This window comes from Hemitrygon akajei, chromosome 9, assembly GCF_048418815.1.
Source record: "Hemitrygon akajei chromosome 9, sHemAka1.3, whole genome shotgun sequence".
NCBI lineage: Eukaryota > Metazoa > Chordata > Chondrichthyes > Myliobatiformes > Dasyatidae > Hemitrygon > Hemitrygon akajei.
The window spans coordinates 25,457,671-25,472,974 of record NC_133132.1 but is presented as its reverse complement, the minus strand read 5'-3'; the positions used below and the strand labels follow the sequence as shown (position 1 = coordinate 25,472,974).

Genomic DNA, 15,304 nt, shown 5'->3' with positions numbered 1-15,304 from the left:
CTTCCCGTTTCTACCTCCTACCCAAGATCCACAAACCTACCTGTCCAGGTAGACCTATTGTCTCAGCTTGCTCCTGCCCCACCAAACTCATTTCTGCATATCTCGACACTGTTTTATCCCATGTTCAATGCCTTCCCACCTATGTTCGTGACGCTTCTCATGCTTTGAATTTTTTCAATGATTTTAAGTTCCCTGGCCCCCACCGCCTTATTTTCATCATGGACGTCCAGTCCCTATATACCTCCATCTCAAAGCTTCTTTTTGGATTCCAGACCTAACCAATTCCCCTCTACCACCACTCTCCTCCGTCTAGCTGAATTAGTTCTTACTCTCAATAATTTCCCCTTTGGCTCCTCCCACTTCCTCCAAACCAAAGGTGTAGCCATGGACACCCGCATGGGTTCCAGTTATGCCTGCCTTTTTGTTGGCTTTGTGGAGGAGTCCATGTTCCAAGCCTATACGGGTCTATCCGTCCCCCTCTTTTCCTTTGCTAAATCGACAACTGCATTGGCGCTGCCTCCTACACGCATGCTGACCCTGCCCTCAAATTTACCTGGTCTATTTCTGACACCTCCCTCCCCTTTCTTGATCTTTCTGTCTCCATCTCTGGAGACAGCCTATCTACTAATATCTACTATAAGCCTACAGACTCTCACAGCTACCTGGACTATTCCTCTTCCCACCCTGTCTCTTGCAAAGACTATTCCTCTTCCCACCCTGTCTCTTGCAAAAATGCTATCCCCTTCTCACAATTCCTCTGTCTCATCTGCTCTCAGGATGAGGCTTTTCATTCCAGGACGAAGGAGATGTCTTCCTTTTTTAAACAAAGGGGCTTCCCTTCTTCCACCATCAACTCTGCTCTCAAACAGATCTCTCCCATTTCCCACACATTTGCCCTCACCCCATCTGCCCACCACCCCACTCAGGATAGGGTTCCCCTTGTCCTCACCTACCACCCCACCAGCCTCTGGATCCAACGTATAATTCTCCATAACTTCCGCCACCTCCAACAGGATCCCACTACCAAGCACATCTTTCCCTCCCCCCCCTTTCTGCTTTCTGCAGGGATCCCTTGTCCATTCATCCCCCCCATCCCTTCCCACCGATCTCCCTCCTGGCACTTATCCTTGCAAGCGGAACGAGTGCTACACCTGCCCTCACAGTTCCTCCTTCACCACCATTCAGGGCCGCAGACAGTCCCTCCAGGTGAGGCGACACTTCACCTGTGAGTCAGCTGGTGTGGTATACTGTGTCTGGTGCTCCCGGTGTGGCCTTTTATATATTGGGGAGACCCGACGCAGACTGGGAGACCGTTTCGCTGAACACCTACGCTCTGTCTGCCAGACAAAGCAGGATCTCCCAGTGGCCACACATTTTAATTCCACGTCCCATTCCCATTCTGATATGTCTATCCATGGCCTCCTCTACTGTCAAGATGAAGCCACACTCAGGTTGGAGGAACAACACCTTATATACCAGCTAGATAGCCTCCAACCTGATGGCATGAACATTGACTTCTCTAACTTCCGTTAATGCCCCTCCCCTTCTTACCCCATCCCTGATTTTTTTTTGCCTCTCTCTGCCTGTTCTCCACCTCCCTCTGGTGCTCCCTTCCCCCTTTCTTTCTCCCTTGCCCTCCCGTCCCATGATCCTTTCCCTTCTCTAGCTCTGTATCCCTTTTGCCAATCACTTGTCTGGCTCTCAGCTTCACCCCACCCCCTCCGGTCTTCTCCTATCATTTTGCATTTTCCCCTCCCACTCCTACTTTCAAATCTCTTACTATCTTTCCTTTCAGTTAGTCCTGACGAAGGGACTCGGCCTGAAACATCAACAGCACTTCTTCCTATACATGCTGCCTGGCCTGCTGTGTTCCACCAGCATTTTGTGTATGTTGCTTGAATTTCCAGCATCTGCAGATTTCCTCGTGTTTACTATATACTAAGACAAACGTTTGACTAACTGACGCTAAATAATACCTGTTCCGATTTACGTACAAATCCGACTTAAAGACTGTCTGTACTTTAAATCATCTCTAGATTACTTATAGTACCTAATACAATGTAAATAATATGTAAATAGTTGTTATACTGTTTTGTTTAGGGAATAATGACAAGAAAAAAAAGTCTGTACATGCTCAAACAACGAGTGCTGGAGAGAGGTCTTCCGGGTTTTCCTGATCCGCGGTTGGTTGAATCCACGCATGTGGAACCTACGGATACGGAGGGCCAACTGTACTTCATATTTTCATAAAACTCTTACCTGACAGAAGTCTTGCCAGAGCAAGGCGTGGACCTGTAAAAACAGAATGAACAGCTTAGGAATAGTTTACCACAGCCATAGATAATCCTATACATTAGGACACAGGGTTTAATGTCGGACTCTATCCCTAAAACAATGCCAGATTTTTTCTACATTGAATGCTTCTTTACCAACAGCCTAAATATTCTAGGCACAGTTGAGAAAGATCTCACATTGGGACTCAAGATTAGAAGAGTCCCTTAAATGAAGACTGGGCACAAAGGAAACACTGTCATGAGGGAGAAAAGATCAATCTACATAGATTGCTCCAAGATGCAGAGAACCGTGTCATCACCATGGGAACATAGAAACAAGCCATGTATAGTTTTGGCTCCAACAGGATCAATATGTTGTAAGTTAACTCATGAATTAATTGTCAGGAGCATAGCTAGAAGATTAAGTAAGTTGTTTATTACTTGAAATTATCCATATATTAATGGTTAAGGTATTGTAGGGTTTGGGAAGATGATAAAAGAATAAAAAGGATGTTGAGACAGTATTCTTCAATATACAAGCTTCAGCAGTTAAGTCTGCGTAGAGCTTTAAAAGCAGGCACGTACCACTAATAATCTCAGGAGGAAAAATAAATATGACATTAACTAGGATGCTTTATGGCAACTGAGCTTGTGTTGGACAGGTAGATCAGTTTACATCATTTTGGTCAGTACTAAAATATTATTTTATTTGGAGATATGGCACCTTTCCAGCCCACAAGCCTGTACCACCCAATTACAGCCAAGTGATCAATGTCTTTGAAATGAGGTTGGAAACCCATGCAAAGAACATGCAAACTCCTTACAGACAGCAGCAGGAAATAAACCTGGGTCACCGGCACATTATCAGTCTGATGCTAACTGCTATGCTGCCATACCGCCCCTTACCTGAACATCCTGACCTCCAAACACCACCCAACTAAAGCTAGAGATTGACAAGGGTCGCATTCATAGGAAGAGAAACTGGTTGGCGTAACTGATTGAAGCAAGGTAATTAGGAAAATTCTGGATAAGGAATATTGGCCAAACCACTAGCATCTGCCCAAAGGATAAAAAGCAATCAACTGAGAACAGAGATAAATCTTTTATGCGTCTTCTCTTAGAACTGCGATCAGTAGAGATGGAGAAGACAAGAAGAGAAACAACCATAGAGACAATTACTGAGAGACCTCACTGTTCAGCCAATCCTGAAGCACTTGACAGATCTGTTAGGTAACCATATAACAATTACAGCACGGAAACAGGCCATCTCGGTTCTTCTAGTCCATGCCGATGCTTTCACTCACCTAGTCCCAATGGCCCGCACTCAGCCCATAACCCTCCATTCCTTTCCTATATGACAATATCGAACCTGCCTCTACCACTTCTACTGGAAGCTCATTCCACACAGCTACCACACTCTGAGTAAAGAAATTCCCCCTCGTGTTACCCCTAAACTTTTGCCCCTTAACACTCAACTCATGTCCTCTTGTTTGAATCTCCCCTACTCTCAATGGAAAAAGCCTATCCACGTCAACTCGATCTATCTCCCTCATTATTTTAAATACCTCTATCAAGTCCCCCCTCAACCTTCTATGCTCCAAAGAATAAAGACCTAACTTGTTCAGCCTTTCCCTGTAACTTAGGTGCTGAAACCCAGGTAACCAGACATCTTTTTCATATGTTGTAGTACAGTAATTAAACAGCTTTCTTCAAATGGAAACCAATAAAACAGCACTATACCTTGATTCTATGAGTAACCTGCGATCTCAGAGAAGTTAAAATCTTACAGCCAGCAGTCAGTCAAGTTTCAACTTGCTGATATCCAGATTATTTTGGATTATACAAAAACACTAGTTACCATGTCAAGCAGGGTTCCTAACCAGCTGGCTGAGACTCACTCCCACACCTTGCCACATACTAGAGGTCATTACTACTTTAAAATGATAATTAGTTTGACTAGTGAATACACAGTATCACTGTAAAGGAGCACAGCTAGCAATCCTGGTCTAACTTTTGACATTTGCAGAGCCACCTAGATTCAATAAAACATTAACTGGTCTGGGAATTGGCCTCAAATCCATGAACTCAGGTAGTCCAAAGGGCTGTCTCAGCTTTGAAATACTGCATGGGCTGCAACATGCTCTCCCTTTGATCACAGCTTACTAGAAAACCAGTAACAAGGTACTCGTTGCAGGTCACTGAATTATTGACTTTGGGATGGGACAAGAGCAAGCCAGTCTGAACAGAATGCAGCCCAATAACTCAACAGCATCCCCAGCTCCAAGGTACAGAATTCCATCAGTTTACAGACCTCAAGGGAATTTTCCTCACATCTCAAGCATGCATCTCCTCTGAAGAATGACCCCCATTCAAGATTCTACCATAGGAAATATCAAGCTACTTAGAGTTACATGCTTTGATAAGACCATTCTCATTCTTCTACACCTGGGACAACAGACATAATTTACTCAGTCAATACTTGCATTACTGAATGAACCTGGTAAAGATTTTTTCACTTTTATACTTAGCCCTTTTGTAATGGAGCCAATATATACTTGTCATCTTATAAACTTGTTGAAACTGCATACCAATGGTTTCTTATGCAAGAACACCCAGATTTCCTGAATACCAACACTCTAATCTTGTACTGTTGAATTAATAGACAACAAAATATCATTTTTCTCTTTTATTTCAGATCTCTATCCAAACAGACTTTACTTCCATGTTTTGAGCCAAGATAATTTCTCACACTGTCTTAAGGCTACTATCTGAGCTATCTCACCAGTTGTTTTCAATTTTGATTATCCTTCAAATAGACCTCTGAAATACAGTTCCCAGCCTTGGCTAGTTTGCAATCATATCTGCCTAATGGTTATTAAAACATTTCCATTTTTCTCTGTGAATGAATTGGTATGAATGTTTTGTGCACTTAGATCAATAGCCTTTAATTATCACATCAACTTTCCTTTTGGAATCTATGACATAATAAAATTGCAGTGGCAGATAAATCATAGAATTATACCACACAGAAACAGCCCCTTTGAGCAGACTCGTCCATGTCAATCAAGTTGTCAGTTGAGCTAGTTACATTTGCCTACATTTGGCCCATAGCCCTTTAAACCTTTCCTTTCCACTAACCTATGCAATCTCTTCTAAACTCCCTCTAACACTTCCTCTGGCAGATTGTTCCATATATCAATCACATTGTGTGAAACATTTGCCCCTCAGGTCCCCTTTAAACTATTCCCATCCTATCTTAAACCTCTTCTCCTACCCTGTGGGTAAAAATCACGACTGTATCTTATCCATGGCTCCTGATTTTATAAACCTCTAATGTCATCCCTTGGGCAAGAAGGGATACAGGGAGATGACAGGAGATTGGGGCTGAGGGGAAAATTGGATCAGCCATGACAAAATGGGGGAGCAGACTCAATTGTCCAAATGGCCTAATTCTGCTCCTATATCTTGTCTTATACCCCTCTGCTCCAAGGAAAACAGCCTTTGCCTATCTGGTCTCTCTTTATAATGCGTACCTTCCAGCCCTAGGATCATCCTTGTGAAATGTTTTCCATATACTCTTGAGCATAATCACATCCTTTAGTATGGACCAGTATTCTAGGTGCAGTCTCACCAATGTCCTATACAACAGTAACATGACTTCCCAACTCTGATACTCAATGCCCCATCTAAGGAAGACAAGTATGCCATATGTCTCCTTCATCACATACGTACTTGTACCCCGAAGTCTCTGTTTTACAAGATATTTTTAACAAAATATACTTTATTCAAAAATAAAATTATATACAATAAACCACTCAATGACTCTCAATCCTTTATAACTGTTTCCATTACAGTCTTTACATTTTCACACTTTTCGCCACCCACGTGGCACTCTGTTACTTCATATTTACATACACTTGCTCAGGGGTATACACCTCACCCCCCCTACCCCTCAACTCCCGCGGGAGAACGACCCTAGACTGTGGTCCTTCCCCACTGGGCCCCTGCAGTGGCTGCACCAAGTTTGAGTGCGTTCCTCAGCACGTACTCTGTTTTACAAGATGCTCCAGAGCTCTGTCATTTATTGTGCAAAACTTCCCAAAATGTTTCATTTCACATCTGCCATTCCTTGGCCTGTCTTCTCATCTAATTTCTGTTGCAACTTTTGACAACCTTCTTCATTGTCCTACCACACCACCAATTTTGAAGTCAACCACAAACATACTAATCATGTTGTTTGTCATATCCATGTTAATGACTTGGATGAGAACCAAACCTACAATCTCATCCAAATCATTATGCATGACAAAAAGGTACCCAGCTGTGTCACATCAGTGGTCACAGGCCTCCAATCTAAAAATCACTTTCACTATCATGCTCGCTCATCCTGCACACCACGTCATCTCAGTTTCCAGACCAACCTACTTGTGGGACCTGGTCAAAGGCCTTGCTAAAGCCTCATAGTGTCTGCTGCTCTGCCTGTCAATTCTCATGGGTACCTCTTTGGGAAAAAATGCAATAAAATTCATGACACACGATTTTCCATTGGTACCAATCAGTCCTTGCCTTTCCAAATGCAGATAGACCTTGTCTCTCAGAACCCTCTCCGGGAATCATGTCGCAGTACTTTGGTCCTAGCAGAATTCAAATGAAACTTATCCCAATGGAACAGCTCCCTCTTTCCCCAGTACTGGTGGTACTGACCCAGTCTCTTGCACCAACCTTTGAGCCATTTAACTCTATTGCCATTATGAAAATAGCACAAAATATAACCAACTCTCCTTGTTAGTTCAGACTATCTCTTTCAGTTGAATCACTGTTTTACTCAACTGACAGCTGAGTTTTGGAAAGTGACTAGAGAGGACAGAATTTGCTTCAGGAGCACATAACAGTTGCATTCTAAGTTTAGAGCGCTTTCACAGAAAAAAAGATTTTCCTCTAACAAAGAAAGAGAAAGTTAAAGATCTCAGCAATGGACAAGGAAGACTTGAGACATTAAGATCACAACTTGTTCAGAGCAGAGTAAACTACATTATCAGATTGTTAGATGACAGAATTAATAATGGACAAAATACACAAGTGAAAAACTCGCTTTTTTTCTAGACAGAATAGTTTTAACCTGGAAGATTCTTCTTGTAGTGCTTGTGGAACATCAATCAGGCAATTCAAGAAGGAATTAGATAAACATAAAAGAAAATAATTTGCAGGGCAGAGTAATGGGATTGTTTTCTTTAACTAAAAAAAGCAATATGAACATGGGCTATTCTCAGCATTGTAACAATGTTATGATCAGGTCATAAAACAGGAATGCAGAGGTTAGAGCAGATTTTTATCAAATATAACTTGGAGACAAATTTAAATGATTTCAGTGTTCCACAAATTGCCACTTCAGCTTGAGATAAATGCTTCCTATAACCCTTTGAAATTCATTTCTTTGAACATAACAACCCCAAATCTCCCTGCAGCTGTACAATTCCCGGTTGTTTACTAAAGATTTCAGCTCTTGAATCTAAAGTGACGAGTAACAGCACACTGTTCATTAAACATCTGCCATACCACTCAAATTGCCTGCATCCTTTATAACTTTTTGATTCTCCTTCCCTTCTTTATTCATTATCATCTGGAAACCTGAATACGCAACTCTATTTTCCTTCATTCAAATCACTTAGGGGAGGTACCCAGATTCCAAACATACACCATTTGTCAAGTCCTGACAATCAGGAAACATTCCATTTATCCATTTGCTGCCACCGAGTTAATGTCACCCATACATTTGTATTTTTGCTGATGATTGTTGTATCGACAGGGATTTATTTGAGGGTGGGGCGAGAGGAATATGACTTATTTATCTGGAAACGTATGTGTGTGGATCCAAGCGGCAAGCTCATTTTCTGAGGTCAGTGTTGTTAAACTAATGAGGTGAGAGAGAGAACAGCCCTTAGTGATATGCAACACCACACCTACCCCTATCTGAAGAGCATAACGGCAAGAGCTGGTAGTTGTACCGTTCTCTGATCGGTTCCCAAGGTTTGCTGGACTGGACGGAGAGTCTATAACTCTATTATTCCACCAGAGCTGCCGTGGTGAAATAATCCGTCTCTCCACCAGGCGCCCAACGTAACCAACACTTCCACAGGCTGGGAACGGCCTCCCTGCCCGGGAATAAATCCTCAGCGCTCTCCATAAGGTAGGAGGCCAAGCCTGGCCTCGCCCCCCACCCCCCCCCCACCCCGCCCCCGTTACCTGGCCGCTCTGGCTTCGCCACCACCGCGATCAGCAACAACAGCAGAGCGATGCTGGGTTTGGGCCACATTTATCCGCCAGGCATCCTCCAGCCGGCTGCAGCAGCTCCAGCCCCGCCGCACGCACCAGCTCCCAGCCTCAGCCTCTAAGAAACACATAAGATGGCGACCGCAGCGCGCCGAGCATTCCGGGAGCGAGCAAGCGAAGCAGCTGGACGGAGGGGGGGGGGGGGGGGGCTCTACGGGGCGGGGCTTACGATATGGGGGCGGATCTAGCAGCAGGGGGTCTGCAATCAGGGCTTGAGCTCAAATCGGGGGGCGGAACTCAAAGCAGGAGGTGGGATCTGGCCACGTGGGTGGGGCCCTGCTCCCCCGAGGGGGTGTGGTCCGTACCAGAAGTAGGCTGGATTAAGTGGCGTGACTCTCAGATCTGGAACTGGTTGAACAGCAGCTTTGGGAGAGATTATCTACCTTGTGTGTTACATATCCCTGTCTTAGACATAGACAGGATTCGCTCCCGAGGCAACTCCCTCGTACACGTCCCTCCCCACTGATCTCCATCCCGACACTTATCCTTGCAAGCGGAACGTGCCACATCTGGCCCTACACCTCCTGCCTCACTAACATGCAGGACCCCAAACAGTCCTTCCAGGTGAGCTGATACTTCACCTGCGAGTCTGTTAGAATCATCTGCTGTTTCCGGTGTGGCCTCCTGTATATGGGTGAGACTCGACGTAGTTTGGGAGCAAGATGCTGGAGGAACTCAGCAGGTCACGCAGCATCAATGGAAAAGAGTAAACAGTCGACGTTTTGGGCTGAGACCCTTCATCAGGACTGGAAAAAAGATCAGAGTTAGAGCAAGAAGGTGGGAGCCTTACTTTTTCAGTTAGTATTTTTATTAACAAGTAAGATGGACAAAGCTGGTAACACAGGAATGTACTGTCCATTCCCTGCTCTGAATGACCAGCCTGGAGTTACAAGTCCATTAGACTGGTGAGAAATGATGGACAGAGGTTTATTGCTACATTAACTTTGGCTTTGATTTGAGATATTTTCACCCAGACACTTGTAGTGAGTTGGGATGGACAACTCACCCAGTTGTGGTGGGATGGACTGACACAAAGGCTTCAGTGAGGTCAACAAAAGGTCACATCTGGGCATCTGTGCAGCTCTCCTGAAGTGACGGCAGAGTGAAGATCACCCCTCCCATGCTTCTTCATGGTCGGAAACCATGCAACTGTCAGTGTTCGGCCATAAGGAGGAGGTGGCTGAGGAGGACTTTTCCCGACAGTACCTCTGTAGTCAGATTTGTCTGCTTCCTTGAGGGTCACAGCTCCACCTATTCCGAGGTGCTGGCTTGTCCTGTTCTTCCCGTTACATTTTGAATTCGTGATTTAAGCTCCTCACTACCTAACCCCCAACTCACAACTCTGTATCATTAATTTGGAATACTATTCCAATATTTAATGACATTTTAGCACCTTAATTATGTTAAATTCAGTACCCTTAATAAACAAAATGGCTGCACAGGCTGTGGCAAATCTGCATCCAGAAACACCCTCCTCCCTACACTGATATCACAGGATGTGGCAAATCTGTATCGAGAAACCAGAAACACCCTCCTCTCTACACGGATATCACAGGATTAGGCAAATCTGTATCGAGAAAGCAGAAACACCCTCCTCTCTACACGGATATCACAGGATTAGGCAAATCTGTATTGAGAAAGCAGAAACACCCTCCTCTCTACTCCGACATCACAGCATGTGGCAAATCTGTATTGAGAAACACTCTCCCTACTCAGGTACCAATACCAGGATTTGCCAACTCCAAGCACAAGCTTCTTACCACAATATTCTGTTCACAACTCCATCGTTCCCAGTATCGCTTAGGTACACAACTCATGACAGTGTAGCCCTCAGCATTTTCATGAACTCCAGCCCCTACTCCTGCCCATAACTTAGAGGATCGCAGGAACTGGAAAGTGTGGGGTATGCCAGGATTGGGAACCCTTTTTTTAGGACCCCCGCTTCTCCTTCAATTAGCTGTCTCTTAACCCTCTCCCAGCAGCATTACGCCTGGCAACATTGACAACCTTGCAACCTGTCCCCAACTACAACACAAAGCACTCCTTTCTTAGTCTGGTGGTTTATTGCAGCTCGATGTTTAGGCCACAATTGGAAATTGTGTTCAGTTCTATTTGTCTGATTAATCAAGTTTAATATCACCAGCATATGGTGTGAAATTTGTTAACTTTACAGCAGCAGTACAGTGAAATACATGATAAATATAGAGAGGAAAAACACTGAGTTACATTAAATATATGTCTATTAAAATAAGTAGTGCAAAAAACAGAAATAAAGTAGGTAGTGTTCATGAGTTCAATAACCATTTTGAAATTGGACAGCAGAGGGGAAGAAGCTGTTCCTGAATCACTGAGTGTGGGCCTTCAGGCTTCTGTACTCCTTTCCAACAGTAACAGTGTGAAGAGGGTATGTTCTGGATGGTGGGGATCCTTAATGATGGATGCCACCTTCCTAAGGCATCACTCCTTGAAGATGTCTTGGATACTCCAGAGGATCATACTAGTTTTACACATTTCTGCAACTTATTTCGATCTTGTGTAGTAGCCCCACCCCCATACGAAACAGTGATGCAGCCAGTCAGGATGCTCTCTACGGTACATTTGTTGAGTTTTCGAGTGTCTTAGTTGACAAGCCACATTTCCTCAAACACCTAATGAAATATAGCTGCTGTCTTGCCCAGTGCATCTGAGGATGTAAACATTGAGAACATTTGCAGCAGCAGTTGCATAAAGAAGGCCTGGAAGACCATTGGAGACATCAGACACCCCAACCATAAACTGTTTCAGCTGCTTCAGTCTGGCAAGCAGTACCACAGCATTGAAGCCAAGACCAACAGGCTACGGGACAGCTTCTTACTACAAGCCACTAGATTTATAAATTCACGTCTGTATATTACAACGGAGTCATAACGCAAAGATTTTTAAAGAGAGTGTGGGATGGATGTAAGATTTATATAAATTATAAATTTATAGCTTCATTGATATGTTGGGACCAGGTTAGATCCTCAGAGATACTGATACCCAGGAACGTGAAATTGCTCACTCTCTCCACATCTGATCCCTCAATGAGGATTGGGGTTGTGTTCCCTTGTCTTACCCTTCCTGAAGTCCACAGTCTTTGATCTTGCTGACATTGAATGCAAGGTTGTTGCTGTGACACCACTCGTCTAACTGGTATTTGTTACTCCTGTATGCCCTTTCATCACCATCTAAAATTCTGCCAACAATGGTTGTATCATGAGCAATTTATTGATGCTGTTTGAGCTATGAATGTAGGAGGGATGTGGAAGCCAAAGAGAGGGAGCAGTGGAGATTTAGCAGGATGCTGCCTGGACTGGAAAACATGTCTTATGAGGAAAGGTTGAGTGAGCTCGGGCTTTTCTCTTTGGAGTGGAGGAGGTCGGGAGGTGATTTGATGGAGGTGTATAAGGTGATAACAGGGATAGATAGAGCAGACAGACAGAGACTTTTTCCCAGGGTGGTAATGGCTAATACAAGAGGACATGCTTATAAGATAATTGGAGGAAAGTGCAGGGAGATGTGTTACGTTCCCCAGTAACCGGGTAGTTTTCCAGCAAAGATAGATGGATCCACCGAAGCCTGATGCTACTATTTTCAAACATTTTTATTTATAAAGGGGCACAAACGTATGGTTAATACAAAACATTCAGATCATATACGTCGTCACAACTCAATCTAAAGCACAGGTATAGTAATAATCAATCAGAAATAAGCTCTACAGTTGTCTAGGGGTAATGTAGATATATATTGTTTACTGGATATTTAAAAGTCTTTTTGCGGTCACTGCAGTTCCACCAGCCGCCGTCGGTTGTGGTGTCGCGTTGGTGCACTTTTGTTAGAAAGAGAGAGAGAATGAAACATTTACCCGACAGGTTTTCCAACCTGTAGGAGGTAGTCGGAAGTCTCGTTGGGGAATGGACTCTCATCTGTGGCTTCCCCTGTAGCTAGGCCATTCTTCCGTGGTGAGGTCGCCAATCCCAGGCAAGGGAAGGACGCACACGAACCCCACCACCGGCTGTCGCTCTCTAAACGCAGTCGCAAGAATTCTCGCGTATCTTCTGGTGCGTCTGGCGCCCTGCCTCGGCAGCCCACCTTTTATCTGGACTGGCAGGGTTGTAGATGTCCATCAGGGTAGGGGGGCGAGGCAATCCTTCCCCCATCACCCATCTCACATTGCCCTGAGATTTTGCACGTAGGCCAATTCCTTATCCCACAAAGGTGTCTCCCAAGACAATGGCTATGTCCAAGGCTTTTGTCTTGTTGAGCGACCAGCCCACTTTGCCCGAGGGCTTTACACGTGGTTTTCATGAGACAATAGTCAAAGAGTCGCTTTATTCTGCTTCCCTGGGGAACGTGGTCTTCAGCACGTCTCCCTCTCTCTCTTGGGTCATTTGACCCCCCCCCCTTGACTAGGGCTCTTGCGAATCTCACAAAGGAGGGGGCTGGGGTCATAGCACCTCCCCTCTTAAAAGTTTTTTACCAGCGGTTAAAAACAAGTTGGTACAGAGTCTTATAGGATTTTTTTTAACGCAATACACAAGCTCCTCTCTTCACAGAGTACTACCGTTATACATTCAAGTCAGTATCTAAACAGGTAACAATTACAGTGTCCCTTTCTTTAATATCTTAACATCGCGTACCGTACTAAAGTCTGGTAGCATCAAACTTCAGCTCAATAACCACCTATTTATTTATTTTCTTCAGCAACAAAACTAAGGAGGTGTGATCTTAGCTTAGGTGCATCTACAAAAGTTTATACAAATACTAATCGTTTCGGTCGTGTTATTTCACCGGCAGGTCTCCAAAGGGGTTGTCTTTATTAGTCACAGGCTTTGGCGCAAACCCGTACAACCAGCGTTGCTGTTTAAAAATGGCATTTTCTATTAACCATCGCCTCTTTTCCGGAGAGTCTCCCCGTGGGGAACTTGAGTAATTTGGCGAGGTACTCTCCCGCCTTTTCTTTTCACGAGGGTAATTCTCTTAACTCCATGTCCCCAACCTAGTCCATCATGGGAATTTCCACCCAATTCTTTAATGCTACACAGGTAGTTAACCCTTTTGTCAAGACCATGCAGGCTGATGTGGTTCAGTTCGAACCTTTTTCTCCGGCCGCATTTAAATTTTGGCTTCCTCACAGCGCTTTCTTGAATAACAATAGCGTGTGAGGCACCCTTACATTCCAAATCAACCTGTAATCGATGCGCAGGCATCAATCTAGACTTTAACTTTTTTTCATTCGATTTGGGAACTACAGATTTACCGTTCTCCTCCACAACAACAGTTATCTCCCCATTCATAAACTCCACATTAACTCTGAACACCCCCTTCAGCACAACCATCTGGGAACTCACACTTCCCAAGGTTAACCCTTTTTTTTCCGAACCAAGTCTATCTGCTCCAAAAGGACGACCGTCTCGTCCAGCTGAGTCAAATACCTCAGCTTTTTTCTGAGCTCCGTGACTAGGTTCAGGACCACGTGCATCCCCATCTTGGACACACTCAAACAGGGCATTGGCCTCTTCCAGGCTTTCAATACCCGTACCCTTTTCAAATTCTAAATTCCCCTGATCCTCCCAGTTACTCTCTGGGCAACTCACTTCCGGAGTAAACTCAACCCCGCGGGCTGAAACAACCCCATCTGCCAACCCAGCAGACTTCTTTAAGGTAATGGCATCCTTTTCATCTAGGACTGCCCTCATTTCATTATCGGGAACACCTTTAGAATTTTCAACTTCTTCAAACAGTCCTGCCAAACCAGACAGATCATCCATGTCCAACCCTGGACCTTTTAACAGCTTTATCTGTTTCTCATCTTTATTTCCTACCTCTAGGACTTTTTTCTTCGCTAAGGGCAGATCTACCTTCTCTCCCTTACCCCCTTTTACGTTGCTATCCCTCGTTTTACCACCCTCGAAACCCTCGTGGCACAGGGTCGGTAAAGACGTCTGGGCCAAATCAAAACTGGCCAATTTTAAACTGCTGCCGCTCTCGACAGGCTGCGAGTGTCCGCGCATGCGGGATAGCTTGGGGACTCTATGGGCGGGGCCTCAACACGCACCGGTCGGCGGGTCATAGTCATGGCCGACCAAACTTTTCCTCCTGCTAAATCGTTCCCAAGGAGGACATCCATGTCAGTTCTCGGGAATTCTGATGGCACCCCCATTTCAACTGATCCATACACCAGCTCACAATCCAAAATGACCCTACGCAAAGACACCCTTTCTGTCCCTTTTCCTATTCCTCTCAGGGCTACCTCGCCCGTCGGAGGTCCGAATTGTAATACGTTACGGCTAATTAATGATAGCTCCGCCCCCGTGTCTCTCCAAATCCGTACGGGAATTGGCGGGTCCCCCTTCCTCACAGACACAGTTCCGTGTGACATATAAATCTCCGACCCCCCGCGCTCTCTGCTCCCCTGGGACCCTCTTGCCGATTTTCTGATTACCACTGCACACCCGATAGGGATCGCTGCTTTCCCTCTCTCTGGCTCCTTTCTCGGAGCAAAGCATTTAGATGCAATATGTCCCACCTTTCCACAATTAAAACAGGTCAAGCAAGGACCTCTCCTGCCGTCTTGCCTCTCCTCCTCAATTTTACCACTAGCTCCCAGCGGGATCTCCGCCTCAGCCGGCGGACTTTCTCTACCGTTCCCACGGTCTCTCTGGTAACTTTTTGGCAAGGAA

The 15,304-nt window shown here is 44.9% G+C and overlaps 1 protein-coding gene across 2 annotated transcripts in view; it reads right to left on the bottom strand.

The window, feature by feature from the left end:
- The window catches only part of dgcr2 (DiGeorge syndrome critical region gene 2), a 112,266-nt gene extending 103,544 nt beyond the window's left edge, over window positions 1-8,722 (bottom strand). The window contains exons 1-2 of one of the 2 annotated variants that reach the window (XM_073055670.1): window positions 8,517-8,722; window positions 2,260-2,292 (exon numbers count right to left, since the gene is read on the bottom strand). In XM_073055670.1, the coding sequence (XP_072911771.1) occupies window positions 2,260-2,292; window positions 8,517-8,586 (103 nt within the window). In that variant the 5' untranslated portion in view covers window positions 8,587-8,722. The remainder of the gene's footprint in view (window positions 1-2,259; window positions 2,293-8,516) is intronic. The other variant, XM_073055669.1, reaches the window with a different exon arrangement.
- Between the last annotated feature and the right edge of the window lie 6,582 nt (window positions 8,723-15,304).